This window comes from Puma concolor, chromosome B3 (genome assembly GCF_028749965.1).
Source record: "Puma concolor isolate L17-30 chromosome B3, mPumCon1.1.hap2, whole genome shotgun sequence".
Lineage (NCBI taxonomy): Eukaryota > Metazoa > Chordata > Mammalia > Carnivora > Felidae > Puma > Puma concolor.
Genome location: NC_141672.1, coordinates 10,241,272 through 10,268,096, shown reverse-complemented (window position 1 = coordinate 10,268,096; position 26,825 = coordinate 10,241,272). Strand labels below are relative to the sequence as shown.

Genomic DNA, 26,825 nt, shown 5'->3' with positions numbered 1-26,825 from the left:
CCCCCGTGTGCCCAACCACCACTCAGGCGGCCACACGATCCAGTTGGCCTGGAGTGGTCCAGGTCTCCCGGGACAGTCCTGGTTGACACCTGTTGTCACAACATAATTGTTAATCGCGTCCTTGTTCACTCCCCACCGCATCCTGGCGTGCGATGAAAAATTCCAGGGTCCCTCCTCTGTCATGCGTTTGTCACAGCTGAATACGTTCTGCACACACTCCTGAGGCCTCCCGAGGACCCCGGGGCCCGGCACAGCACAACACGGCCCGCAGCTCATTCCCCATAAATGTTCCTCAGACCTCGCGGAACCTTCCAGAAAGCCCGGGGGTCTGGCTGCAGCGTCACAGGCCTACCCACCTCCAGACGCCCTGCCCTCTAGCGTGTGGAGCAGATGGCAAACACCGTACCTTTTGGAATCCAGTCGGCTCCCCTGGAGAACTCTGTGTCTGTTATTTTCGGGAAGGAGAGGAAAAGGGGGGTGGGGGGGGGGAAGAAGTTAAGTGAGTGATACTCAAATCCCAGCAGAGCCTGTAATGGAATATTCATTTTGTCAGGGGAGTGTTTCTTTAAAACTTCTGGTCATCTGGACAGGCTGAACCAGCAGGTGATTCGATTTAATGAGCTTTTTAACGCACTTCAGGCCCAGGTGGGATTCCGTCTGGGAAGCCTGGGCCGGCGGCGGCCACCTGGCTGGGACTGCGCTGACACCTAGTGGCCACGGCGGCCGTGGCGGGGACGGCAAAGCTAGAGCGCTGAAGCTTGGCGTCTGGGACCTGAGGGCCCCCTCAGAGGCCGTCTCGACTGCCCCCCTCCTCGGGCTAACCCTGGTGCCTCAGTTTCCCCATCGCTTCTCTTCTCGGGGAATGACAACGGTGCCCCCTCTGTAGGGTTGCTATGGGGGCACGGCATTTAATAAAGGCTGTTATTACTAGTTAGCTTTATCATCGTGTTGTGTGAGGATGCACGGGGACGCAAAGGGGGAAGGTGATGGTCCACAATCACAGAGCAAATGGGTGGAGAAGTAGGGCTGGATCCCAGGGCCCCGGGCCCCAGTCCAGCGTGCCCCTCCATGGTGCCTCCCACGGCAGGGCGTGTTTGAATGCTGGCTTACTAGCGCCACGGCCGTGGGAGTTCCGGCTCTCAGTCTCCGCTCTCCCTTTGGAGACTGGTGTAAGGACCTGAATGGGGTCATAAAGACTTCAGCTGAGCCGCTCCTCGAACGTGAACCGTGATGGTCACTGCTGTCATTACCGGAGCGCCAGCCTCACGGGGCGGCAGGATGGCCAGGGGACATGTTGGAAGTGAAGCACCTACGACCCGCGAGCCTCCATCACTCACGCCCGAGTTTAGCGTGTGGGGCAGAGAGGATGTCGCCCAGCTACGTCTCCCCAGACGAGCTCGGGCTCAGCCATAGCCCCGCCCCTGGGGCCTGGGAGCTGCACGCCCTGGCACCTACCAGCAGGTGGCCGGAGTCCTTGAGCTTGGACTTGTACAGCATCCACCGGTAACGCAGGTCCTCGAGCTCGTCCGAGGACCCCCTCGCTGGCCCGACATGAAGGAGGTTCTCGAAGAGACACTGACCTTCTGGCACCCGAGCCTGCAGCTCCTGTGGGGACAGGCAGTGTCACGTGCACCTTCCAAATGGCCCAGACGGCCCCACCTGCCTGGTAAGGAGGAGCCAATCGAATTTGTCTCGAGAGGCAGCCGAAGGAACCTGTAAAGTGAGAAGCCCATCGTGCAAATTCAAGCCAAGGCCAGGCAGTCGCTCTCTGGAATGCTACAGAAGGAACTCCTGCCTGAGGGGGGCAGGTGCGCTGCTGACCTCCGTGGTCACTTCCGCCTCTGACATTCTAGAACCAAGTCCTTGGAGGGTTTGACAGAAGAGTCACCATCAGGATAAGAGCCACCACGGTTGAACGTGCTTTTCTGTTGGCATTCTTAAGCCTGGCAGAGTGCTACTGGGAGCCGGCAGATTTTTCTATCACAATATAGTACTGTGTCACCCCAGGGTGGCACTTGTTATCCTCAGGACTCCTGAGAGGTAGCGATGTAGGGGTAGGAGCAGGGCTGCAAATCTGAGCGTGTGGGTTTAAATTCTGGCCAAGGATCCTGCCTCCACCCCATCCTGCTGGTGGTGTGATATGGGCAGGTTGCGCAGCTTCTCAGAACCGACTAGAACGTGAACTCTTTAAGAGCAAGGAGGCCTACACGGGGGCAGCCGCAAGTAATCTCTGCTACGGCTGGGGTTGGATGGTGGTGGCACAAAATGAGCATCACAGCCAAATGAGAGACAAGAGGGACGCAAGGACTTCCTCGTCGTAGGTAGTTGGACCAAACTTCTCACGGAGGGCAAAGTATTAGAAACACTTAAGAGTCATCAAAGAGTTAACGAGAGAGCAAGACGCATCAGGCTAAACCCTGGGAAAGGGTGAGACCCAAAGAAGTAAGGCCGGTGTTCAGACCGGCTTTTGTCTGCAGGACAGTTGTCGATCTGGAAGAAACAGTTGTGAAACGGATCACGCTTTGGGAAACCTCATGGGGCTATGGAGACAAAGGTCAAGGTCTGGGCTCTGCAGGGATAGAGACTTTGATAATCTGCTTCCCCTTTGGCTGAGATTCCTAAAGGTGAATCAGAAGTAAACTCACACTTGGGGCACCCGGGTGGCTCAGTCGGTTGAGCGTCCGACGTCAGCTCAGGTCATGATCTCACGGTCCGTGGGTTCGAGCCCCGCGTCGGGCTCTGTGCTGGCAGCTCAGAGCCTGGAGCCTGCTTCAGATTCTGTGTCCCCCTCTCTCTCTGTCCCTCCCCCACTTGTGCTCTCTCTCTCTCTCTCTCTCTCTGCCTCTCAAAAATAAAGAAACATAATAAAAAAAAAAAGAAAAAAGAAAAGAAGTAAATTCACACCTTTAGTGGACTAAAGTCCGGCCCAGGTCACCAGTGGTCCAGGGAGCCTCAAACTTTGAACTTGGACTCACTGGTTTCAGAACAATAATGTCCTCCTTGCCTGGCAGTCACAAACAAAATTCTCTCTGGAGAAGAGGTGATCCTGAATCTCAAATTACCCCTACATCTATTTCGTCAAATGCAATGCCCAGCACACAATCAAAGCAGCCTCATATATACAAGACACTGATAACAAGAACAAGCAGAAACAACATGCAAAAGAAATGTTCCTAAAATGACTTGAGAATTATTAGATGCACTATATAAAACAGCTACCGTGCTTGAAGAATTAACAACCAGACTCAGCAGGGATCTGGAAGCTACAAAAAGTGACAGAGTAGCATTTCAAAAGAACCAGGTAGAAATTCTAGAACTGGCAAATACAATATCAAAAGCGAAAGGCTTAACAGACGTGTGTAATAGTGAATGAGACACAGTGAAAGAGAGAATTAGTAAACCGGAAGGTAGTGTAGAAAAACTCTCCAGAATGCAACAGGAAGAGAGAGGATGAACAAAACGCAAGAGAAGGTAGGAGACATAGAGCCCACAGAGAGAAGGAATAACATGTGTCTAAGCAGCATCACAGCAGGAGAGGAGAAAGGGGATAAGGCAAAGGCAGTATGTTAGTATCAGAGAATGCTCTAGAATTTTCCGGAAAGACTCTAGACTACAGATTCCAGTATCCAGATGAATCCCAAGTAAGAAAACTAAAAAGCCATCCAAACCCTAACATATCCTAATAAAACTGCAGAGAAATAAGGAAAAAGAGAGGTAAGCTGGGGCCCGGATGAGAAAGGCTTTGTGTGATACGTTTGGGAGGCTGGCCTCTATACCGAAAGGTTTACATCAGGGGAAGGATAAAGTCACATTCATGAGGCTAAAGGTCACTCTAGCCGCGGAATGAGCCAGGACCTGGATGGGGCCCATCAGGAAGAAAGAAGGCCAGCTGGGAGGCTATTGCCATCATCAAGTCAAAAGTATCTAGATTAACATAGTGATAGTAAGAGGGGACAGAAACAAAAAAGTCCCAGGAGGTGGAATCCAGGAGGGCTTGGTGACTATTTAGATATGGGCGTGAAGGAGAAAGATCTGTGGTAGAAGGACTGCAAAAATGGCCATGACGCCCCGCCATATTCATGACCATATTCCCGCCATATTCATGACCATATTCCCGCCATATTCATGACCTTTGCAATATGACTTTGAGTCCTTTCTACCAAGAGGTGGAGTCTGTTTTCCCTCCCCGTGAACATGGGTTGGCCCTGTGACCCTTTTTGTCCAACGGAATCCAGGGCAAGTAATACGCCAGTTCCTACTCGAGGCCTCAGAAGCCTCGAGTGCTCCCACTTGCCCTCTGACACGACGCCTCTACCACAAGAAGCCTGGGCTGTCCCACAAGAGGATGAGGGCTGTGCGGTCCGTCTCATGCTCATCTCCCACAGCCTGCCAGCCCCCCAGAGTAGAGCCACCCCGCTGACCTATAACTGACAGCAAATAAGGGAGCCCAGCCAAGACCAGAAGCTCTGCCCAGATGAGCTCGGCCTAAATTGCCAACCTTCGGAACCATGAGTCAAATAACCGGTTGCTGTTTGAAAGCTCAAACCGATGGAAGGGTTTGTTACACAGCCACGGCTCGCCGATGGATAGGAGTCGTGACGAGGCGTGATATTGTCCAAGCTGGGGAACACAGAAGGAGGCTGAAGGAATGAATGGTTCTCCGAAAGTCCTTCGGAAATACGTGAACCAAAAAAGTGCAGAGACTATTACTTATACACGGATGAAAATGGCTCACAAGCCGCGTGTGTGCTTCTTTTTGAAGAAGCCCCTGGTGGCGAACACATCCGTGGGTGCAAAAGGAGGGCCGTTTTGTGGCAACAAACCTGTAGCTTCGTTTCCCTGGCCCTCAGATCCCTGGCTGCGGCCATTCTCATCGCGATGATGCTAACCAGCTTGGCGTTTTCCACCTCCAACCACTGCTCAAAGTCCCTCAGGAGCTGGGAGTAACCTTCCCGGCTGCCTTCTTCCCGGAGCAGATTTGCCTGCAGGAATACACAGCACGACCGACCCATCAGAGGGGAAATCAGCCTACTGGCCACGCATCCTGTGGCTTCCCTCTGAGGCAGAAGGTAGGGCTGAGGATGCCCAAAGGTGACGAGAGGGGCCTGGAGCCTGGAGAGGGAGGAAGGTCTCTCTAGCCAACGAGGCCACGTTAGAAATTTAATTCTAATTCAGGTCCAGGGTCCTGCGCTGCCTCAGCCAGTGCTCAGCGCTCTCCTGGACCACCGCCCCGAGCCGCGACAACGGATCACCGTGGTCACCTGCTGGTCTCCTAGCGGCAGCCACCACCGTTCCTCACCAGGAAGGCCATCGCAGTGGTTCCCCTTCCTCCACACCTGTCCCCCTCCGGGCTCTGTGGCCAGAGCGGCCTGTCTAAAATGCAAGCCCATTCAGCGAGGCCCTTGCCAGTGCGTACTGCGCTTTCTGTAAACCCTGACTTAATTGCCTACGGTTCCCATTTCCTCGCTCCTCAAAATGTTCCCGGAAGCCCAGCGGCATGGGCGTCATCCGGGAGCTTCCAGAAATGCAGAATCCTGGGCCCCGTCCCAGACCTGTTGATCGGAAGGTGCGTTCTCCCACGATCGGGGTGCACGTTACCGCGTGCAAAGCTCTGCGCTGGGTCGGAAGTTCCCGCGGGTTGGAAGCGATTCTGTTTCACTCCCGGCTGCACCCCGGCCCCAAGTGCGGGCCTCAGGGCACAGTAACGCTCAGTGATTTGGGAAGGGGCGACACAAGGATACATGGGAGAATCGGAGTGGAGGTGTCGTTTTCGAAGGACAGGGAAGGATGGGTCTTTTCAACGCGGTTCCTTTTTTTAAAAGCCGTCAGGAGAAGGGGTGAGCGATACGAGATGGTCGGGTTAGTTCTTTTGAACAAAATGCGGCTTATGGCACACAAAAAAGGTACCCCTCTCGCGCGATTTCAGTTTGCAGTGTGGGGCCAGCAGGAAGCCGTCAGCCCTGCGAGGGGCGAGGTTTCCGAGGGGTGGGGACCTGTCTGCCCAAGCGACACTTCTGACCTTCCCCCTGGCCCGGGTCTGGGGCCTCTGAGTCCCTCTGTCCAGCGGCACACCCAGGAGAGGACATGGCCAAGTCCCGAGTTGAGCACGCGGCCGCAGGCAGGGACGGGGCTTGGGGGAAGGCCACCCACCGTCCCTCCCTCCGGGTCTGCCGTCTCCCTGGAAGGTCCCCCCTGGGCAGACTCACCCGGCGGTGACGCCCGGAAAGAGGCTCCGCGGGATCGATGAGAAACCCAGTCTTCGGGATGTTGTTGGTGAAAATCGTTTTCTTCCCCGAGTCCACTTCCGTCCTCTGCAGCTGCTGGTTTCTGATGAGGCTGAGAAGACACCCAGCCCAGTCAGCGTGGCGCTGTGATGGGGACTCCCCGGGTCACAGAAGCAACAGACTGGGGGCACCACGGGGTAGGAGCCGACTTCTGGGCCTCGCAAGTCAGTGACCATCCTTCGGGTTCGTCAGAACGTTCCCAAGGCTCCAGTTCCCTACTTGAGACCCACGTCACCCTGCCGTTAAAGTGCACACGCCCATCGGCGCGGGGGAGGCCCAAGCCAGGAGGGGCTGCAGGCTGACCTCCCCCCCCCCCCAAGCCGGGACACCTCCCTGCTCCCACTGCTCCCGCTAGAATCGCCCCTGGGCCAGACTGGAGATACACGGGGGCACCTGACGCCATGCTTCTACGGGCCCGCTGAGCTCTCCCCGTGGCGAAACGGGGGTGTCGCCTGAGACCAGCTCGGAGCGGGGGACCCTCACCTCAGCAGGCTTTCCTCCAGCAGCTTCAGAGCCTGCCACGACTCCACCAATTCCTCCAGCTCCTCCTGGACCAGAGCAGCCCCTTCCGGAGAAGACTTCTTCATCACCAGCCGGCCATAGGCTTCGACCAGGGGCAGCTGGGCCTCCTTCTCCGGGAATTCAGCCAGCAGCCTCTGAAGGACACACACACACACACACACACACACACACACACACACACACACACACTCAGTGAGCTCTTGGGACAGGGGTCTCTGTTCCCCCAGTGTGGGCTCTCGTGGGGAAAGCCATCCCACCTCGACTTCGACCTCCCGGGACTGGGCGTCCCACGGGCCCGTCTCCTCCTGGTGTGACTCCAGCTTCTGGGTGACCACGGCGATCCACTGTCTCAGCTCCAGCAGCTGGTGGCTAAAGGTGCAATGTTCCCGCACGCTCTGCTGACACCTGTCCATGAGGTCCTGCAGCACAGCCCAGGGGGCCCAGGGCGCTCTGAGTGCAGGCAAGGTGGGACCCCGGGCCACCCCATCCTGCAGGGCCCCCAGACCTTCCCTGGGGCAAGACGGCCCCCAGGGCTTCGCACCCAGCGGGAACGTGAGACGCTGGTCCTCCCTTGTACACAGGACAGGGATTTACTCTGGCAAGACCAACTCTGGTTTAAAGTGTCTATAAGCCTCCTATTTAAAAAAAATTTTTTAATGTTTATTTATTTTTGAGGCAGAGAGAGACAGAGCATGAACGGGGGTGGGGCAGAGAGAGAGAGGGAGACACAGAATCCGAAGCAGGCTCCAGGCTCTGAGCTGTCAGCACAGAGCCCGACGCGGGGCTCGAACTCACGAACCACAAGATCGTGACCTGAGCTGAAGCTGGACGCTTCACCGACTGAGCCACCCAGGTGCCCCTAAAGTGCCTCTAAGCCTTCTTAACTTTTATGTGGATGTTACCATGTCTGGACGAGGGTGTGGACGATCAGACCTCCTGTCCACCACTGGCGTGGGTGTAAATCATATGCCACTTGGGGAAACCAGAGGTCAGTATCTACTAAGACTGCACACAGGCATCCCTACGACCTAACCCTGTCGCCCCTGGCAGACACCTAACAGATACAAACGTATCGTCACCAAAAGGCCCGCACGCGGTGTCGCTTGTAACAGGAAGAGACAGGAAAGCACCCGAGTGCCCGTCAGCAGAAGTATGGATGAATATGTTGAGGTATATTCACACGCTGGGATATTTTACAGCAGGAATGAGCGATCTATGCAACAGTCATTATAATACAGCATTGCGGGTGAATTTACAGCCGACGTGTGGACAGCTAGGAGCCAGACACACACAGAAAACCATTCTGTGCGATTCAATTAAAATAACGTATAAAGTCAGGCAAACCCAACCCAGGGTGTTCCAAGTCAAACATCAGGGTTGCCTTCAGGCACCAGGAGTGGCTGTGGGTGGGGGGGGGGGGCCCGAGGGGCTTGGGGGTTGGGGGAGCCAGTATCCTTCTGTGTCATAATCTGGGTGCTGATAACGTGGATGTGTCCAGTTTTTAAAAATGCATCGAACCGCACAGGGGAGATGTTCTCTTTTCTACATACGATGATGCTTCGATAGAGAGTTTTTGAAAATGGTCCTGCTTTTTTCCCCTCTCCTCTGGGTCAGCCCTTCCCAGCTCTCAGGCTGGGGCCTTGTTCTTCTCCGTCCTCAGGAAAGGAAGGGGCCTGTGCTCCTGGTCACCCAACCTGGGGCCCTCTGAGCCCCTCTCTCCCCACCCACTGCAGGCCAGTGAGACCCCAGGGTCTGGCTGTGACCCCTGGCTTGGGCCACCACAGGCCCTGCCCTCCTTCATTCCAGACACCGGCTAATGCCCGCCCCTGGACACCAGGCCCCCTAGAACTGGGGAGACAGAGAGGGTGTGTCCCAACTCTCTGCCACAAACCAGTAACGAGAGCCTGAACAGTTACCTAAAAGTCCACTTCTCCGCACTGTCGCTACCATAGCCCCTGTCCCCATCCACCAATGTCAAACCCAATGCTTTCAATGGCCTCCGATTGCTTAGTGGGGTCTGTCTCCCCCGGGGGGAGACGGGAAAATGGCCTGGGCTGTGGGGAAAGGACTTATTAGAACTTACTAGGTTTAAAAAGCCCTGAGTGGGGCACCTGGGTGGCTCAGGAAATCTTGTGGGCAGTGGGGCAGTTCTGCGTTGTGGGAGCCGGATGAGGTCACCTGTCCCTCTCCCTGTATCTGCAGGGGTCACCCCTGCTCTATCATGGTCACAGCAACCAAAACCCCCTATGAGCTTCCAGGAAACGTGGATCCACCGAGGGAGGCCCGTTGGTCTAAGCGATGCGTGAGGTCTAGATGAACTGATTTAACTCCACCTAATAAATTAGCAGCTAGTGGTCTCAAGATGGAGGTGGGGGAGTAGAGAACTAGGAAATCACCATCCCTGCCCTTTGGGGGCCCACAGAGCCCAGAGAAACAGCAAACACCAGCTTTAATGCCTCTATCCAATGATAAGCCAGATTGATCATGATAATAGTTAATAAGGAGCATTAACTGAGTATGATTAGCGGTTGCAGAACGCTAACATTCCAGTTCAATCGCGTTCTTTAATTATTGCCTAAACACTTCTTCAAGGAAGCATTGTCCCCCTTTTATTACTGTGCCCCTCAAGGCTTTTAATTTCTTTTTTATTTTTTAAAGTGTATTCATTTTGAGAGAGGGGGAGAGAGAGAGAGCACCAGCAGGGGAGGGGCAGAGAGAGGGAGACAGAGAATGCCGAGCAGACTCCATGCTATCAATGTGTAGCCCAGTTCGGGGCTCGAACTCACGAACCGTGAGATCATGACCTGAGCAGAAACCAAGGGTCGGACGCTCAACCAACGGAGCCACCCAGGTGCCCCCAGCCTAGGTTTTCTTGAGGTGTGGCTGCCCGAGAGGCGGCTCCACAATCCCCAGGGCACTTGTTACAAATGCAGAGCCCAGGACCCCATCTGAATCACTTAAATTTGTCCTCAGGCCAGTTTTGAAGAAGCCTGCGCCAGCCTCCCCCACCCCTGCCCCATTCCATTCCCAGGTCTCAAAGGGCCCGGGTGACCACTAGAGGGCGCCGCAGAGGAGGCTCCCAGCCGCCGGGGTGCAACTTTCAACCCGCTCTTAACGGGGCTTACCTACCCCCACGCCCACTGCACCCGGGGCTGTTAGCCTGTTCTGTTCCTTGGCCTCCGGGCACACCCGGAATTGTATATGAGCTTGTTGTTTTGCAGACTCACTGTCCATCTCCCCACTGGAATATAACCCTGGAGAGCGGGGCTTTGGCTGTCGGCCTGGTGCCAGACTTCATCCTCAGGGCCCAGAACCCCCCACCCCCCACCCCCGCCATAGGGGACATGCTCACTACTCGTCTGCTGCATGAGTGAGTGAGGGAAGAAAGGAAGGGAAAAAGAAAACAGAAAGGTTTGAAGGAATGCAGGAAGAAAAGGCAGAGAGCATAGGATCCCAGGCGCCTGGTTTTACCTCCAGAGACCTCTGCAGGGCCTGGTAGTCGGCAGAAAGCTGCTCCATTTTGTGCTGGTGGGTGGGGTTCCCCTGGACGAGAGGCCTCACGGCCTCCATCTGTGCCCCAAGGTCCAGCCCCTCTTCCTGCAGCCCCTGCAGCAAAAAGGAGCAAGTGTGGCCGTCCTGTTTATCTCCTGTCATGGGAGCTGATGGGGGGAGGGGGGCTCTGAGTGGGGGAGCTTGGGAAGGTCCCGCAAGATGGGGCTCCCCCACCCCAGTGGCGGCACCATATGGCCATCTGATGGGCCTACTCTCAGAGCTGGTGAGACTTTTTAAAAGGAGACAGAAATATTCTGGGACACCCTGAAAACAAACGGTTATGGCCTAGAGGGCATCTCTGGGGGGGGGGGGTCAAACTCCCACCTGGATTCTTACCTGATGACCCCCTCTCCTCGTGAAGAATCACACCCCAACTTCAGTTTTAAAGCCCCCAGACACACCATTTTTAACGTCTTCCCAAGAACCCTCTCAATGTACATATGAAGTCAAAAGTGCTTGACTTTTAACAGGGTAATTGTATCACACGCATTTAAAATCCTGCAACCTCCTTATCCAGCCCATCATTATTGACCAATCTGCCTATGGACAGTCTGCCTGCGTTTTAACACATTTATTCTCGCTCCCCAAATCAGATCATTTAACTGAAGGCCTCTGTACTCATCAGGAACACTTTTAGAGCAGAGCAATTTTAAAACCGAATACCAACATGACATTTTGCAGCGACAGAGTAAACAGAAGTGTAGCTGATCTTTTCCTGAGGTTCAAGAATTCACAGTCTGCAGGTACTAAAGGTCCCGCAGAGGCCAGAAGCCACCACATCAATCTAGCAGAGATCTGGACAAAAGGTCAGACCTCAGGCGAGGGGCTCGGCGGCCGCTGTCTTCCCAGTTACGGCCGCAAGAGGGGAGCTGCCTACAGACACAGCTGAGCACCTGAACGGGGCCACCCGGGCCCCACAAGGCCCTTACCTGCAACCTGGAGAGCTGGGTCTGTTTCCTAGGAAGGTCCTGCTGAAGCCCGTTCTCAGCTCGGACCCTGCCTTGGAGGTCCGACAGCTTCTTCTGTAGGGGCTCGAAAGCAGCCCCAAAATCTTGGTGCTGAGCCAGCAGGCTCTGCAGAGACACACAACGGACAGCACACAGATTACAGGCACCCTGTACGACCGGCCACTCACGACCGAACTCCGGCCTTCTCCCGGCCGGCTCATATCCACTCCGGCATCACCCCCTCCAGGAAGCCTTCCTGGAGCCCTTGCTGGGGTTGGACGCCCTTCCTTGGAATCACCGTGGCGTCCTCACCGTGACAGTTGCTCTGCTCCCTAGCACAGAACTGCATCTCATAATACGTACACACCAGATCCCGCCGGAGGCCTGTTTTTGCCAATAAAGTTTTATTGGGATACGGCCACGCCCATTCACTTGTAGCCGCTCTCATGCCTCGGTAGACCCGAGGAGCCACAGCCGAGACTGTCTGGCACACAAACCCTAGGGGATTTGCTAAACGTTCGCTACTTGGGGGAGATGAGATCCCGGATGTGAATGGAGCTCTCGGCGAGGGCCCGGTGCCTCCCAGTGCCCGAGAGTTATGTCGTCGTCATCATCAGATGCTCGGCAAACATGTGTTACGTAAAAGAACACACCGTCCTCGACATGCCACGTTACCCCTTCGATTTAGTGCAGTCATTCAGAAATGTGCTCCTAATAACATTAGCTTCCGGCTCTAGGTGGTCGAAAGTTCACAGGCAATTTTCTCTCTGCATTTTCTCATTAGACAGCCCCCCCGCCCCCCCCCCCCCCCGGCTTCCTCAGGAAGACTCAGGAAGTGTCGAGGGAGATTCAGGGGCAGGGGTGGGCACAGCAGGCGCCCAGGACGCCAGTTAGAAGGATCGCACGTTAACCGCACCGGCTGAGAGGAGCTGAGACCCCGGGGGACAAAGGGCGAGGGAAGGCCACCCGGTGACAAGTGGTGGGGCCGAGGGAGGAGTCTGGGCCTCCTGCCTCCCTCCCCAGAAGGCTGCCCCCAGGACGGCGGCCGCGACACCCACCTGCAGCTTGCTTTTCCTCTGCAGGAGGCCGTTGTGCAGCAAGTCTCTGTCCCGCACGGAGCTCGCCACCTGCTCCAGGAGGGCCGTGGCTTTGTCCTGGCCGAAGACGCTCCTCAGCAGGTCTTTCTTCAGCTGTAGCATCATCAGCTGCTCCTTCAAGCGCGAGCTTTCTGCCAGGGCCGCCTACAGGGGACAAGGCCTCCGTGACCCCCAGGGCATGGCAGGGCAGGGCGGGACCGGGCTGGGAAGCGGTACCAAGAGCACATCGGTCCTGCCTCAACTTCCCCGGGACGCCGCGCCTTCGTGCCTGGAACTGAGAAAGCGGCGGACGCCGGGAGGAACGGGCTGGCGGGGACGCGTTAGGGAGGCCCTGACCTTCAGGGTCAACTTGATTCCTCTCTCACCCCCCACTTCTATCCTATCACCAAAGCCCAGGCAAGACTGTACCTCCTGTCCAGCCATCCCCCCTGCCGGTGTCCACAGCGGACCCAGCCTCGCTCACCTGGATCACAGCAGCCCCTGACTGCCTGCCCCCCACCCCGCAGTCGTCCCCCCAGAATCCACCACCCACACTGCGGCCGCACCTGCCCCCCCCCCGCCGTCCCCCCAGAATCCACCGCCCACACTGCGGCCGCCCCTGCCCCCCCACAGCCGTCCCCCCAGAATCGACCGCCCACACTGCGGCCGCCCCTGCCCCCCCCAGCCGTCCCCCCAGAATCGACCGCCCACACTGCGGCCGCCCCTGCCCCCCCCAGCCGTCCCCCCAGAATCCACCGCCCACACTGCGGCCGCACCTGCCCCCCCAGCCGTCCCCCCAGAATCCACCGCCCACACTGCGGCCGCCCCTGCCCCCCCACAGCCGTCCCCCCAGAATCCACCGCCCACACTGCGGCCGCCCCTGCCCCCCCACAGCCGTCCCCCCAGAATCCACCGCCCACACTGCGGCCGCCCCTGCCCTCCCACAGCCGTCCCCCCAGAATCGACCGCCCACACTGCGGCCGCCCCTGCCCCCCCCAGCCGTCCCCCCAGAATCGACCGCCCACACTGCGGCTGCACCTGAACCAAACCAGTTGGATCCTTTACTCGATAATCCCCCATCACCGACAGCAGTAGGGCTACCCCTTGGGTGCTGTTTGGGACATAGGGGTCTATGGGAGCACGTGGGAATTCAGGAAAGCTCCCTAGAGGAGGTGACATCTGAGTGGAATTGTGATGTGCAGGTGATGGAGGTGCCAGGTGAAGGAGGGACCTAAGGGAGACTCACATGATGAGCAGCTGGCTCCCTGGGCCTTTGCATGGCCCCGGCCCGCCTCCTCCAGGAAGCCGGCCCCGACCACACCCCCAGGCTACACTCACTCTTCCTGCCCCAAAGCCCTGTGCCAATCTCCGGCTTCTGCTGACTAACGAGCTGTTTGGGGTCAGCACGCCTTGCTGATCTGAGGGCCCAGGGTCCCGGAGGCCAAGGGAATTGTGTTCGGCTGGCCAGAGTCCTTCCGCTTTATCCCTGGTGATGTTACTGAGACACTGAGCTGGGCACAGGGCTGGGAAGGGACAAAGACCCCAACCCAGGTAGGTACCTGCGATCCAAGGCCGAAAGTGATCAGCTCCCTTCAAGTGTCCACGACAGAGCCCTCTGGGTGTTGGAGGCGGAGCTGAATGCCCCTAGTTGGGGAAATCCGAGAAGCCTCCCCAGAGCAGGCCGTGTTGCCAGAGCCCGGGAAGAGCAGAGGGGGCCCCTGGAGGAAGGGCAGCCTAGACACGGCCGGCACAGCCGAACTGGCGTCCCCCGCGATGGGGGCAGGTGGTGTGAGAGGACAAGCCCCTTGCTAGGGAGGGTGCCCTTCACTCCCTTTCCAGAAAGTCTGGACACAATAGTGTAGCAGTTAAGAGTTCAGGCTGAGGAGTTGCGATCCGGAGGCCTTGGGTAGTTCTGAGCCTCAGTTTCCTCATCTGCAGAACAGGCAGAGCCACGCCCAACTCCCAGGGTCAGCGTGAGGGCTGAAAGGGGGCGGTGCCCATGCAGCGTGTAGCCTGGCGCACAGCCCGCAGGGAACACACAGTAACAGACGGCTTGTCTCTCTGGTACCGTCTAACCAGCCGCTGCGGGCTGAGTTGCGTCCCCCCAAAAGATGTGAAGTCACAGCATCCCCACCCCGACTGCCCCAGAATGTGACTGTATGTGGAGACAGGGTCCTTACGGAGACGGTCAAGTTGGAATGAGGTCATGAGGGTGGGCCCCAATCCAGTTAGGACCGGTGCGCTTCTTCAAAAGGGAAATCTGCACCCCGACCCACAGGCACCAAGGCAAGACGACGTGAGGACACGTGGGGAGAAGCTGTCCAGGTGACGGCAAAGGCCGAGATCGCCGGGCCAGGTCTACAGGCCAGCGAACAACAACACCTGTCAGTCGACACCAGGAGCTAGAAGAGGCAGGGAAGGATGGTCCCCAGAGCCTTCAGAGACGGCGCGGCCCTCCTCACTCGGCGCTTGTCATCTCCAGAACTGTGTGAGAGTGAGTCGCCATCGCGCTAAGCCATCTGGTTTTGGAACTTTGTCACAGTCGTCCTTGGAAATGAGCATCTCAGCCATGCCCAGCTTTGGGGCCTGATGCCTTAGTCCTAGAGGAACTTTGCAGGTCTGATAGGCCACGCTGAGGCTAGCTAGGCGCAGGAGCTGAGCCAAGAAAAACAGGGCTGGCGGCTCGAGCCTGGCCCGTGAAGTCCATCCGGCCTGGGAAGGGCTCGTGAGCGCAACGCAAGACGTGATCCCAGCCAGCACAGAGCACGGACAAGCCATAGTCCTGCCCACCTGTTCCAACCCACTGATCCGCGAAACTCCTGCCCCGGGGAGTCCTGAGTCACACTCTAGAAAGACGGAACCTCTCCCGCCCGCCTGGCACAGGTCCTGGTTAGCTTTCTGCCCCCCGTGGGAAGGACGGGATGGTAATGCAATCTGATCTAGCGGGAAAAGCGCTCGCCGTGGAGTCAACCAGACCTGGGTCCAAGCCAGCTCTGCCACTTGGTCGCTGTGTGACCTTGAACCAGTGCCTTTCCCTCTCTGGGACATCGTTTCCTCAACAGTCAAATGATAATAAAACTGCCACATTGTACATGCCAACCCTGTTCCCAGGACCCAGGGTGACGGCAGGAATAAGAAACATAAGATGAGATTCTAGAGCCTGCCATTCTGGCCTCAGCCCCGCCTCTGGAGTGGCCCGACCTTGAACAAACACCCTAACTTCTCTCCGGCTCTGGTCCCTCGTCAGCAAAATGAGGAGGAAAATAATAGAAACGCAGACCAAAATCTGTGTACATAGATATCCACCATGCACAAGTTATGACCAGGAATACTGGAAACAACCTAAATATCACACGAACGGAACAAAAAATACTGCGAAATACCGTGCAGCCATTAAAAGCGATGACTTTTCGGCAACATTTTATCTTTTTTCTTAAGACTTTTTTAGCTGAAGCATAACAGACACGTAACGTTACATCAGTTTCAGATGCGCGACGCGATTCGATATTTGTACACACTGCGAAATGATCACCATGATACATCTAGGGCCGACCGTCACCACACAAAATTATAATTTCTTTTTTCCTTCTGACAATGAGAACTTTTAAGATTCACTCCTCTGGCGACTTTTATGGGGGGCTACCATATCGACTGTAGTCGCCATGCTGTACATCACGACCCCGTGACTTATTTATCCTATAACTGCAAGTTTGTATCTTTTGAGCCCCTTTAACCTCCGACACCCCTCCCCCCCGAGAACCCCCGGGGATTCTCTACCCCCGACACCCCTCCCCACTGGCGGCCTCCATTCTGTTCTCTATATCTACGGGTTTGGTTTTCGGTTTTTAGATTCCACATAGAGGTGGGATCATGTGGTATTTGTCTTTCTCTGCTCAACTAATTTCACTTACCATGATGCCCTCAAGGTCCAACCATGTTATTGTAAATGGCAAGATTTCGTTCTCTTTTATGGCTGAGTGGCATTTCTTTATGTACATCTATATAGATACAGATATAAATGTAGATATGGATACAGGTACAGATATATAGATATAGATATAGATATAGATATAGATATAGATATAGATATAGATACAGCTATAGATATAGATACAGATATAGACATAGACATAATCACACATTCTTTCATCCGTTCACCCCTCAGTGGACGCTTAGGTTGTTTCCATACCTTGGCTTTGTAACTAACGATGCAACGAACATGGGGCTCTCTTTACATATAGCTTTTCAAATTGGTGTTTTTGTTTTCTTTGGACAAACACCCAGAAGTAGAATCGCTGAATCACATGGCAGTTCTCTTTTTAATTTTTCGAGGAACCTCCATACTGTTTTTCCACAGTGGCTGCCCCAGTTTACATCCCCACCAACAGTACACCAGGGTTCCCTTTTCTCCACATCCTCACCAACGCTCGTTGTTTCTTGCCATTTGCTTTTAGCCGTTCTAACAGGTGTGGGGGGATAGCTCATCGTGGTTTTGGTTTGCACCTCCCTGCTGATGAGTGACGTTAACATCTTTTCATGTGCCTGTTGGCCACCTGTATGTTTTCTTTGGAAAACTGTCCCGAGTTTCTGCTGAAAAACCTGCCTGTAGTCTTAGGAGCGTCCCCCTGTATGGAACACATTGTTTTTCTCACACTACTTTTAAGATTCTATCTTTATTTTTAACTTTTGACATTTCAATTATAATGAATCTTGGTATGGGTCACTTTTTGTTCGTCTTGGTTGAACACGCATCTCTGTGCTTTCTGGACCTGGATGTCTGTCTCTTGCCCCAGTTTAGGAAAGCTTTCAGCCTTTATTTCTTCAGATAAGTTTTCTGCCCCCTTTCCCCTCTCTTCTCCTTCTGGGACATCTACAATGCAAATGTTATTCGGTTTGATGTGGCCTCATAGGTCCCTTAAGCTATTTGTATTTTTTCAAATTCTTTTTTCTTCTTGCTGCTCTGAGTGAGTTCCACTGCCCTGTCTTCCAGATCACCGACCCCTTCTTTGGATTCGAGTCTGCTGCTGAACCCGCCAGTGTATTTTTCAGTGCAGTCACTGCATTCTTCAGTTCTGTGACTTCTGTTTGGTACTTTCTTATTGTTTACGTGGGGTTTTTTGGGAAGTTCTTACTGTGTTCATCCCTTCTTCTCCCAAGATCTCAGTGAGCATCGTTAGGACCATTACTTTCAACTCTTTATTGGGTAAATTACTTATTTCCATTTCATTAGGGTTTTTTTTTTTTTTTTTCCCCTTGAGGTTTTATTTTGAAGTCCCAGGGGTCAGGTGCCTGATGTGGGGCACAAACCCCTCACTCCTCGAGGAGAAGCTCCAAATTTGTGAGCAACTTCCTCACGGCGGGTCGCTGCGTCGGGGGTGAGATTTTTTGGCCAGACAGCATCTCTGCCTCTCCGACGCATCTCAGTGAAGCCCTTTTACCGTTGGTTGGAAGCAGCTGTTCTGCTACAGTTCAGGTCTTTTTCAGAGGGCATTATTCCATACGTAGCGACAGATTCAGTGTATCCATGGGAGGACATAAAGTTCAGGATCTTTCTACGCTGCCATCTTGGACTGTCCTCCTGAACCATTTTTTTTTTTATTTTTATTAAGTTTATTTATTTATTTTGAGAGAGAGAGAGAGAGAGAGAGAGCGAGCACAAGCAGGGGAGGGGCAGAGAGAAGGAGAGGAAGAATCCCAAGCAGGCTCCATGTTGTCAGCACAGAACCCGATGCGGGGCTCGAGCTCACAAACTGTGAGATCAGGACCTGAGCAGAGATCAAGAGTCCGACGCTTAACCAATTGCGTCACCCAGGCAACCCCCCTGCCCCGGGGACCATTTTAAATGAAGCTTGTAAGAGCCAACTGAAAATATCAGAATACACAGCTATATAACATGATTCCAAATACGCAAAAAATGGCAAAGAATTACTGAAATATTTTGTCTATTGGTGACAATATTGCATGGAAACGGCTAGATGGGTTTTCATCAGGTAGGTATGAAGGGTATATTTGGGATTGTCGGACCTAAAGTAGATTTCTGCGACACATGTAAGATTCACTTTGGGGAGCCCTGAGAAGTTCCTCAAAAAGATGGACAGTCATCTTTCAGAGCATGGGAGAAGGAGGCCCATAGGAACCCCAGAAGGAAAGGCTAAGCCCTGCAAATGAAGAAATATGGACAGAGAAAACAAACCCTTGTTCCAGCGTGAGCCCCACGTGGAAAATCCCAAGAGCAGACACTCCAAACTTCAGGCACCCTTGTGTGGCTGAGCAGCGTGTTCAAGGGTGAGGAGAGGCCAGTCCTGGTTAAAGGGCCTCCCCGGAAATACCAGGTCAGATAGAAAGGGTGATGTCGTGTACCTCAGCATGTTAACAGGGCTCCTACGGCTTGGGGGACCGTGGGCACTTTTTGTTGCCTTCTTCACAAACCTTTACGTTCTCCACGGAGGCATGGCTTTTATAACCAGAATGAAAGTTAATGTAAACTAAGGCTTACATGTGATACGCTTTTGTGTCTCCTCCCACTCTGTGTGTCTTAGAATCCCTAGACCCCAAAGTTGATGGACTTCAGAGCTCCAGGAAACCCTAAGGCAGCATCCACGGGCCAGTCAGAGCTGCCATATTGACTGGCGTTTGCCACAGACACCGCCCTCCACTCACCCAACACTCATTCCTCCTTCTTGATCACCGAACGGCCAGCACTTCTGTTTGGGTGACAAAGCGCCCAGTTACAGGTGCTGAAATAAATTTCTAGGCTCGGGATGGGGCTGCTCCTCCCCTAGATGCCAAGGCAACAAAGCGAAACTTAGATTAAGTTTCCAGTCCCTGTAAATGCTCCACTTGGCCAGAAACGCAGGATATCCAGTCCACGATGCCCAAACACCAAGCCAACCCTGGGCCTTCTCACCCCAAACAAGGCTGACCATCAGCCAATCAGATATTTTGTATTTGTCTTTTCCTTCTTTATTCTTTATCCTATTAAACCTTCCCGCCTTCTGCCCCATTTTGCAGCTCTCCAAAAGGAGGCTGTCCACCTCATGAAGTGTTAAATAAAGTTTGTTTGTATCATCTAAATTGTCTTCTTTGATCACTTTAACACAGGGTTATGTCTACGATTGGTATAAACCAATCCCGGCAACCCCACCACCTTCAGCCAGTGATTGGGTCAGGGGTGGTCATGTGACCTGGCCTGGCCAATGAGATGTAAGGAGAGTCTGCTGGGGCTTCTGGGAGAGGGTTTGCCTCCCTGTTGGAAATGGTGAACGGAGAAAGCCTTTTTGCGCCCTTTGCCGTTCGACAAGATGCTGTCCGTGTGAAGATGCAGGCTTGCTGTGGTGACAGCCATCTTGGGGCCATGAGGGGACATGTGGCTGAGAGCTAGAAAGAGCCTGGGTCCTGGAAGACGCTTGTTGAGCCATCAAGCCAGCTCTGGGACCACCTGGGAGTCTCTGGGTTTGAAGCTACCGTTGGTCAGAATTTCTGCCACATGCGTCCCAATTGATACGCACGCAGCAAAGGGAACGACCTAACATGCTCTCTCTCAGAATGGCTCTTGCTTCCACCCGGGGACCGTCGGCAGGAGGGTCCTGAAGGACGGGCTGTGGGAGGGTCAGTAGCAAGTCCTAGGGGGACACCAGGGACCAGCCTTTGCCTTCTACCCAGGAACTGAAGACGACGGTAACATTTCCTGTGCAAACTTAAGACTTGCCAGGCAGGGTGCAATGACCTTTACCCAGATACCTGGAGGATCCAGGGACACGCCTTTCCCTGGAAGAACGGCTCTGGCGTCATACCTGGCTGCTGGCCTCCTCCCCGCCCCCCTGCACCGGTCAGCCCTCCTGGCAGGCTCACAGTTACCTCGACCTGGGGCAGGAAGGTGTGAATGGAGGGCAGGTCCGGCAGGCTGGCGGTGATGTCCAGGAGGCTCTGGGCCAGGGCCGTCCACAGCTGCAGGTCCTGTAGAGGCCTCTGGAAACGCTGCCACAGCTCTGCCCCCGTGGCATTGCGCAGCCTGGCGCTCTGCCCCTTCATGCTGAGGAGCCACGGAGAGGCCGAGAGAGGAGAGAGTGGGGTCAGCCCAGAACTGAGGCCTCTCCCGAGACCCCCAGGGAGCCCAGCACACACCGTCCCCACGGTGGGCTCTCCCCCACCCACGGGCTGCCGGGAGTGGCTCTGGGGCCTCGGAGGTCTCTCCCTCTGGATCAAAGCCCACCGGGCGCCAGCCAGTGCCCAGACAGACTTGCAGCCCGGCTTCGTGGCCGGAGAACCCCAGGCCTTGAAGAGGAATCACGGAGCTCCTAGCCCGGAACCGCCCACCCCCAGGCACCCGTGCAGAAGCTAAAGCAAACTCCCTTCCTGAGTAACAGACCCATCGTCCTAGGCCCAAATCATTTGTTAGAAATAATCTTTCAGATACGATGTCCAGCACCCGGTCATAGATGGCCAGCACGGAAAACCTCACCAAGAGGAGCTGGAGGGAAGGGAACACCCTTGGCCACCCTGTGCACGGGATATTTGGGTCCCTGCCACCACCTGAGTGCCCCCCAGGGGATCCGGGCCCCTGCTCTGATGTACAGACACATCGCAAGGGAGGAGGCCCCCGAGTTCGGTCTGAAGGAACCCCTGGGTCAGGCAGAGGGACAAGAGGTGCTCCGGAGGCGGGGACAGCGGGCCCCCTGGCAGTGGGACAACCACGCAGCCACGGTAGCTACAGACTGCAACTCTACACGTGGGGTGGAGACCTGACCCACTGTTCTGGGCTCGGCCAGGAAACTGGAGCCCCCTGCTCTGCCTGAGCCCAGAGGCCAAGGGGGAGGTAGAGGCCGGTCTGAAGATGCTGTCACAGCACCACGTGCAGGCCGGGTGGGGGGGGGGTGGGGGGGTGGGGGTGACCGTTGCAAAGTCCTCCCTTTGGGCCGTTACATGTGGACCCCTCCCCAGGGCTAAGCTGCCCAGAGACTTAACGGAAACCAGTGAATGAGCCACTCAGCATGGAACCCAGCCAAGTCCAGCCCTCCTTCTGGGAACCAAATGCCAGTCGTGGAGGGGCGCGAGAGTTAGCAGGTCACAAGAGGAAGCAAGCGCACCTCCCAGAAATGGCTTTAGATGAGGCTGGAAGGCCCCGTGAGCGTCAGGTTCGAGGCATGCCCGAGTCCCGCCGCCCCCAGCCTGCCCGGGTACCTCTGGTACTCCTGGAGAGCAGCGACCACGCTGTCGGAGAGCGGCTGCAGGTCATGGGGGTAGACGATGAGCTCCTTCAGCTGGGCCTGCAGCCGGGTCGCCCGGGGCTCCTCCGCGGCCAGAGCCGCCCGCGTCGCCTGCAGCACAGGGAGGAAACCAGAGGGGCATGGGAGGTTCGGTGACGGGGCGTGGGCATGGCCGGTGGGAGTGGGCTAGCCTGGGAAAAAACTGTCACCAAGGGCAGGGACTGGGGTCCCTGGGAGCTCGGCGCCCGCTCTCCTGCTTCCGGCTTCCTGCTTCGAACTCAGCATTTGCTCTCACTGAGCCGGCTCTTCTCTACGATCACTGACTTCCCAGTGGTGCCGTGAGTGCCTCCACCTAATAATACAAGTAACTCATGTCTCGGGAACATCAACTCCGTGCTGAGTGCTCTGGCCGTCCCAATCATCGAAGCAGGGCGAAGAGCCTAGGAAGGCATCCGCCACGTCCCCATTTTCTACACAAGGAAATGCCACCTGGGAGTTCTCCGATGGTTACAGAGCAAGTAAACGGCGGACCCGACAGGGAGCCCTGGCTCTTCACGTGACTCTTCAGCACCAGAGGGAACAGTGATCTAAAGATGCTTTGTGCTGAGCACTCCCAAACCACGGGGCTGACACCAGACACGGCCCCTTCCTGCTGCCCTGGGAAGTGCAGAGTTTGACCCTGGCCTGGACTCTTGCCAGGTGCCACGCTCACTAGGAGGCGAGATGGGGCAGCAGAAAGTGCTCTGGCTTTGGCATGACACGGGCCGAGCCGGAAACCCCCCTCGACCCCTTCTGAGCCATGCGACCTCGGGCTGCTCCCTCATTGGTAAGATGGGGCCAACCCCCCCCCCTCGCCGAGCCCCTCCCCAGCTGCCCCACGTGCAACCTCGTGCCTTGGTCCAGACCCCCCATTCACAGGGACCAGAGGCAGCTCCAGCCACGCTCGGTGATGGAGGGACCACAGGTGAACTGCCACCAGTTTGGAGCTGGAGAGCAAGCTCCGATAGAGGGATCGTAAGCAGCGGTCAGCGGCAGGCTGGCACACTCTAGACGCAACAGAATGTGGAATCTGCCCAGACGGTCTTATTCAGTCTCAAAAATATCCTTGTCCACATTCAATTATTAGGGAAATGTGATGAAATCTGTACAGGGTTTCATAGAAGATGAGGACACGATCGGTGCGTGTGAACTGGCTCCTTCCAAACCATTCACAAAGAAACTCCACACCAGAGCGCCCGGGAAGGCTGGCCAGCCTACAGACAGGCAGGCCCTCGGCCCAGGCAGGGCAGGGGTCTGTGGTGAGGACCAGGATCACAGGCTGCCTCAAGAGAAAGGCCCGTGCGGACCACAGAGAGGTCACACGTCAATGTGGGCTGTGCGGGTCACGGGAATATCCAGGGACCAGGGAGGGACCATCTGGGGACCACAGCGGGAAGGCTGCTGGCCCACTGTGCTGGCCTGGCTAAGGACTGACCCTCTCTGGACACAGCTGCCTCCTTATGGAATCAGAGGGGCCCCTTCCAGTCCAGCCGTGCCATTTCTGCACCTATGATGGAGCGTCTTTAGTTTCTGGATCGCTGGGATGCCCGAGGGGGGCGCTCTGTGAGGCCACTCTGATGGACTCTGCTTTAGCCACAGAACCGCTCTGACCTCAACCTCAGCTGCCGAAAGCCTCCCTGAAGGCACGAACGGTCCCGGCCTGGTCCGCGTCAGGATGTCACAAATCACCCCCGGCCCCCAGTTCTCCGTGTGGAAGGGTCTTGGGACTGTCGGCCGAGAGATCAGGAGGTGGTCACGGCCAGACTGAGCCCCGATGTCCTCATTCCCGGTCCTTGACTCTCTTTATGCTAATTTCCTAAAACCGGGAGTCTGAGCTGGCAGTTAGAGGCATGTCATGTTGAGTCAGACTGTCTGGGGCTAAGTTCAGACCCCTGCCTCCACCTGTAGGGTGCATCACCACAGGCAAGTCTTAAAGTCCTTAGTTGCCTCAGTTTCCCCATATATTAAAGGGGATCGTGGCAGTGCCCGCCCCCCCCTCCCCCCGCATAGGGTTATACAGCACTCGGCACATCGCAGGCTGGGTAAGTACAACCCCACTATGTCGGTTTTAAAGACGGACGCATCTCTCACAGATGCTTTCTTTTTTTTTTAATTTTTTTTTTAACGTTTATTTATTTTTGGGACAGAGAGAGACAGAGCATGAACGGGGGAGGGGCAGAGAGAGAGGGAGACACAGAACCGGAAACAGGCTCCAGGCTCTGAGCCATCAGCCCAGAGCCCGACGCGGGGCTCGAACCCACGGACCACGAGATGGTGACCTGAGCTGAAGTCGGACGCCTAACCGACTGCGCCACCCAGGCGCCCCATCTCACAGATGCTTTCTTTACAAGTCGTGCTTTCAACCGCGGTCCTGACATCACCCGCTTCTTCGAACTTTGCCTGTTTCTCAGAAGAGGGAAGAGTCCAAATTTCCTTTTTGGTGCAAGAGAGAAAGGCTATGCTCTACCTTTCCCCTGCTCTGCTGGGCCACGGGGGCTCCCAGCCAAAGCAGGTCGGGCTGCCCGGTGGCCACAGACCTGGCCTCATCCCAGGGCACCCAGCCACTCCGAGGGCTGGGCTGGAGCAGGCGAGGTGTCTGCTCCTTGCTATAAACCACATCATAAGTGCAAACAGCCACTGTGCGAATGCTCATTTAAGAACCAAAGGCTTCAGTGATAAATCCCAAGCTTCTCTTTCACCGATTTTGGTGAGTCATGGCTTGATCATAATTGAGGGGCCACTGGCATCGGGGCCCGCAGGGATGGGGTCGGCTCTGCCTCAGGAAAGGCTTCCTGAAACCCAGCTGGGCACAGACAAGTAGCTGTCGCGGTGGAACAGTGGCAGGGCCTTCCGGGCCTTGGCTCCCGAGTTTGCACCTTGTGACCCTTATCCCTTATCTTGTGGTAAAAGCCGGTACTTTCCAAGCATCGACTTTGGCAGGTGCTGTGCTAAGCACTTTTTGAGTTTTCACCGGTTCGTCCCTGTCCGTGTGTAACTGAGGTTAAAGTACTTCTCCCAAGGCCGCCCAGTTAGCAAGAAGAGAGAGCAGGATCTGGACCCAGGCAGTCTGACCCCAACGTCCCCCTGCCCTTGGCCGCTGCACACGCCAGCTCCTCCTGAGCCGAGGCGGACAGTCCGAAACAGGAAGTAGTTCTCTTTGCGCTAAGTTGATCACCGCAGTGGAACCTCGTCTACTACGAGGCTCAATGAGCCCTAAAGGGTAACTGCTTTCTTTCTACCCACACAAAAAATATGTTTGCATTTGGGCAAGCATCGGAAGGAAGAGAGAAAAACAGAACAACAATGCAGAGCGGAGATGGGATCCGGGTAGCTTTTCTTTGAAAACATTTTCCCTGATGGCACTGACGTGGGGCTAACCCGCTGAGCTAGTAAGTGAAGATAGGCTTGAGGGAGGATGTTGACGCTTGTTGGAAAAAAAACCTCTCTGTCCGTAAGTCAGACCTCCCGGGTGTGCACATGCGTGGGAGGAAGTCGACCATGCTCTGGTCAGACGTTGTGTCTGGGTTGGAACCCGCCCCGCCCTCCCAGGACGGGCACCGTTGGCTTGGTCTCCCTAGAACCCCATCGTCTCTACGCAAAGAACCTTCCCTCTGACCTAACTCTCCCTGCTCTAGGCTCAAGCAGGCCACCCCGCATCCCACCACGGGGCAAGGGAATGGCAGACCAAAAGGCAAGGCACCTCTGGTCTTATTTACCCACAGACTCCTCGCGTGGTCCTGGGGATGTTGAGAGGGAAACCTCTCCAGACCTCGGTTTCCTCATCTGGAAGATGGGTACAAACACCCAACTTGTGTACTACACCCAGGGAACTTAGATCACCAAAGATCTAGAAGGCCCAGAGTAAACGTGGTTAAAGCTTAGCATGACTCTCTCCCCGTGAAGAGGAGCTCCAAGGTACACATGTCACCTGGACAGTCCCTGTCTTAGCCAAACCCCACGTACCGAGTAGAGTCTCCAGCGGGCCACCAGCTCGTCCTCGGTCCCCGCCTTCGCCACGGGCTCCAGACCCTCCTCGGCCAGCCTCTGAAGGTCCTTCCTGAACTCTCCCAGCTCGGCCTCTAGCTGCCGCCTCTGCTGCTCACAGGCTCCCATGGACTTGAGCAGGCCCTGCAGCCGCTCCTCCTCCTCCTCCCAGAGGGCTCGCAGCTTGTCCAGAACTTTCTGCATCTCCTCCAGCTCCTCGGTGATCTTCTCCGCGCCCAGAGGAGAGGTGTTCTGGATGACGCCCACAGCCTGCTCCTCCAGCCTCCTCAAAGATTCCTTACCCCGGGGAAAGTCGCCAGCGATGTCCTGAAGGGGGTGGGTGGGAGGTGGACGGATGGGGAAACATACAAGGGGAAAAAGACATCACGTGCTGCATTTTCCAGAGCCCCTGGAATGTCATGCTAAACACGAACTCCTAGATGAGAGCCAGACGCGCCTTTCCAAGGGGTGGACTGTCCACCTTAATCGCACTGACTTGCCACAGGAGGATGTAATTCCCTTCCCGCGACTTCTACGGCCACTAAGTCGAGGAGAAAATCTGGGTTGGGTGTTTCTGCCTTTAACCCTCTGTGGCGTTTGGTGATCTTCCCTTTTAACAAAGACAGAGGCAGCCTCGGGCTGGGAGCCTTCAGCTGGAGGAAGTATGGAGCCAAATAGAACCTAACGACCCGGTTGGGTTTCGTTATATTTATTTGTAGGGTTATCTACGAATGCCGAGTGAGCAGCGATTTTCCATTCACGACAATGACAGAACTTTTCCTTTCATACAAATATTCATTAGTCTTCCATTTAAAAAATTTATATAGGCACCTGCAAGTCTATTTTATTTGCAAGTGCCTTCCAAATATTTTCCTTTTTTGTCGCAGCGCAATTGCATGGAGTAAGATACATAGACCTTAAGCACTACTATTCAAAGAGTTTTGAGAAATATGCACACCCACGTAGTGCACATTGTCACCAAAATATAGAGCATTTCTAACATCCCAAAAGATTCTAGAACTCCATGTATCTGAAAGCATTGGATATATTATCTTTTGAAACTGGCTTCTTTCCACGTCATGTGTTTTGGATTCTTCCATGCTGTCATAGGTCTTAGCACTTCGTTCTTCTTTGTTGTGAGTAGTATTCCTTTATATATAGATACAGACATGGACATGTGATTTATAGCTAATCTATATCTATGTCATCGATATC

At 55.3% G+C, this 26,825-nt stretch overlaps 1 protein-coding gene across 6 annotated transcripts in view; it reads right to left on the bottom strand.

Moving 5' to 3' along the window:
* The window catches only part of SYNE3 (spectrin repeat containing nuclear envelope family member 3), a 100,775-nt gene that overhangs the window by 19,857 nt on the left and 54,093 nt on the right, over positions 1-26,825 (bottom strand). For 5 of the 6 annotated variants that reach the window (XM_086708877.1, XM_086708874.1, XM_086708873.1 and 2 more), the window contains exons 6-17: positions 25,590-25,937; positions 21,562-21,698; positions 20,239-20,413; positions 12,364-12,546; positions 11,288-11,431; positions 10,278-10,412; positions 7,064-7,225; positions 6,768-6,940; positions 6,207-6,336; positions 4,824-4,982; positions 1,456-1,605; positions 407-445 (exon numbers count right to left, since the gene is read on the bottom strand). In XM_086708877.1, coding sequence (XP_086565003.1) covers positions 407-445; positions 1,456-1,605; positions 4,824-4,982; positions 6,207-6,336; positions 6,768-6,940; positions 7,064-7,225; positions 10,278-10,412; positions 11,288-11,431; positions 12,364-12,546; positions 20,239-20,413; positions 21,562-21,698; positions 25,590-25,937 — 1,935 coding nt within the window. The remainder of the gene's footprint in view (positions 1-406; positions 446-1,455; positions 1,606-4,823; positions 4,983-6,206; positions 6,337-6,767; positions 6,941-7,063; positions 7,226-10,277; positions 10,413-11,287; positions 11,432-12,363; positions 12,547-20,238; positions 20,414-21,561; positions 21,699-25,589; positions 25,938-26,825) is intronic. The other variant, XM_086708875.1, reaches the window with a different exon arrangement.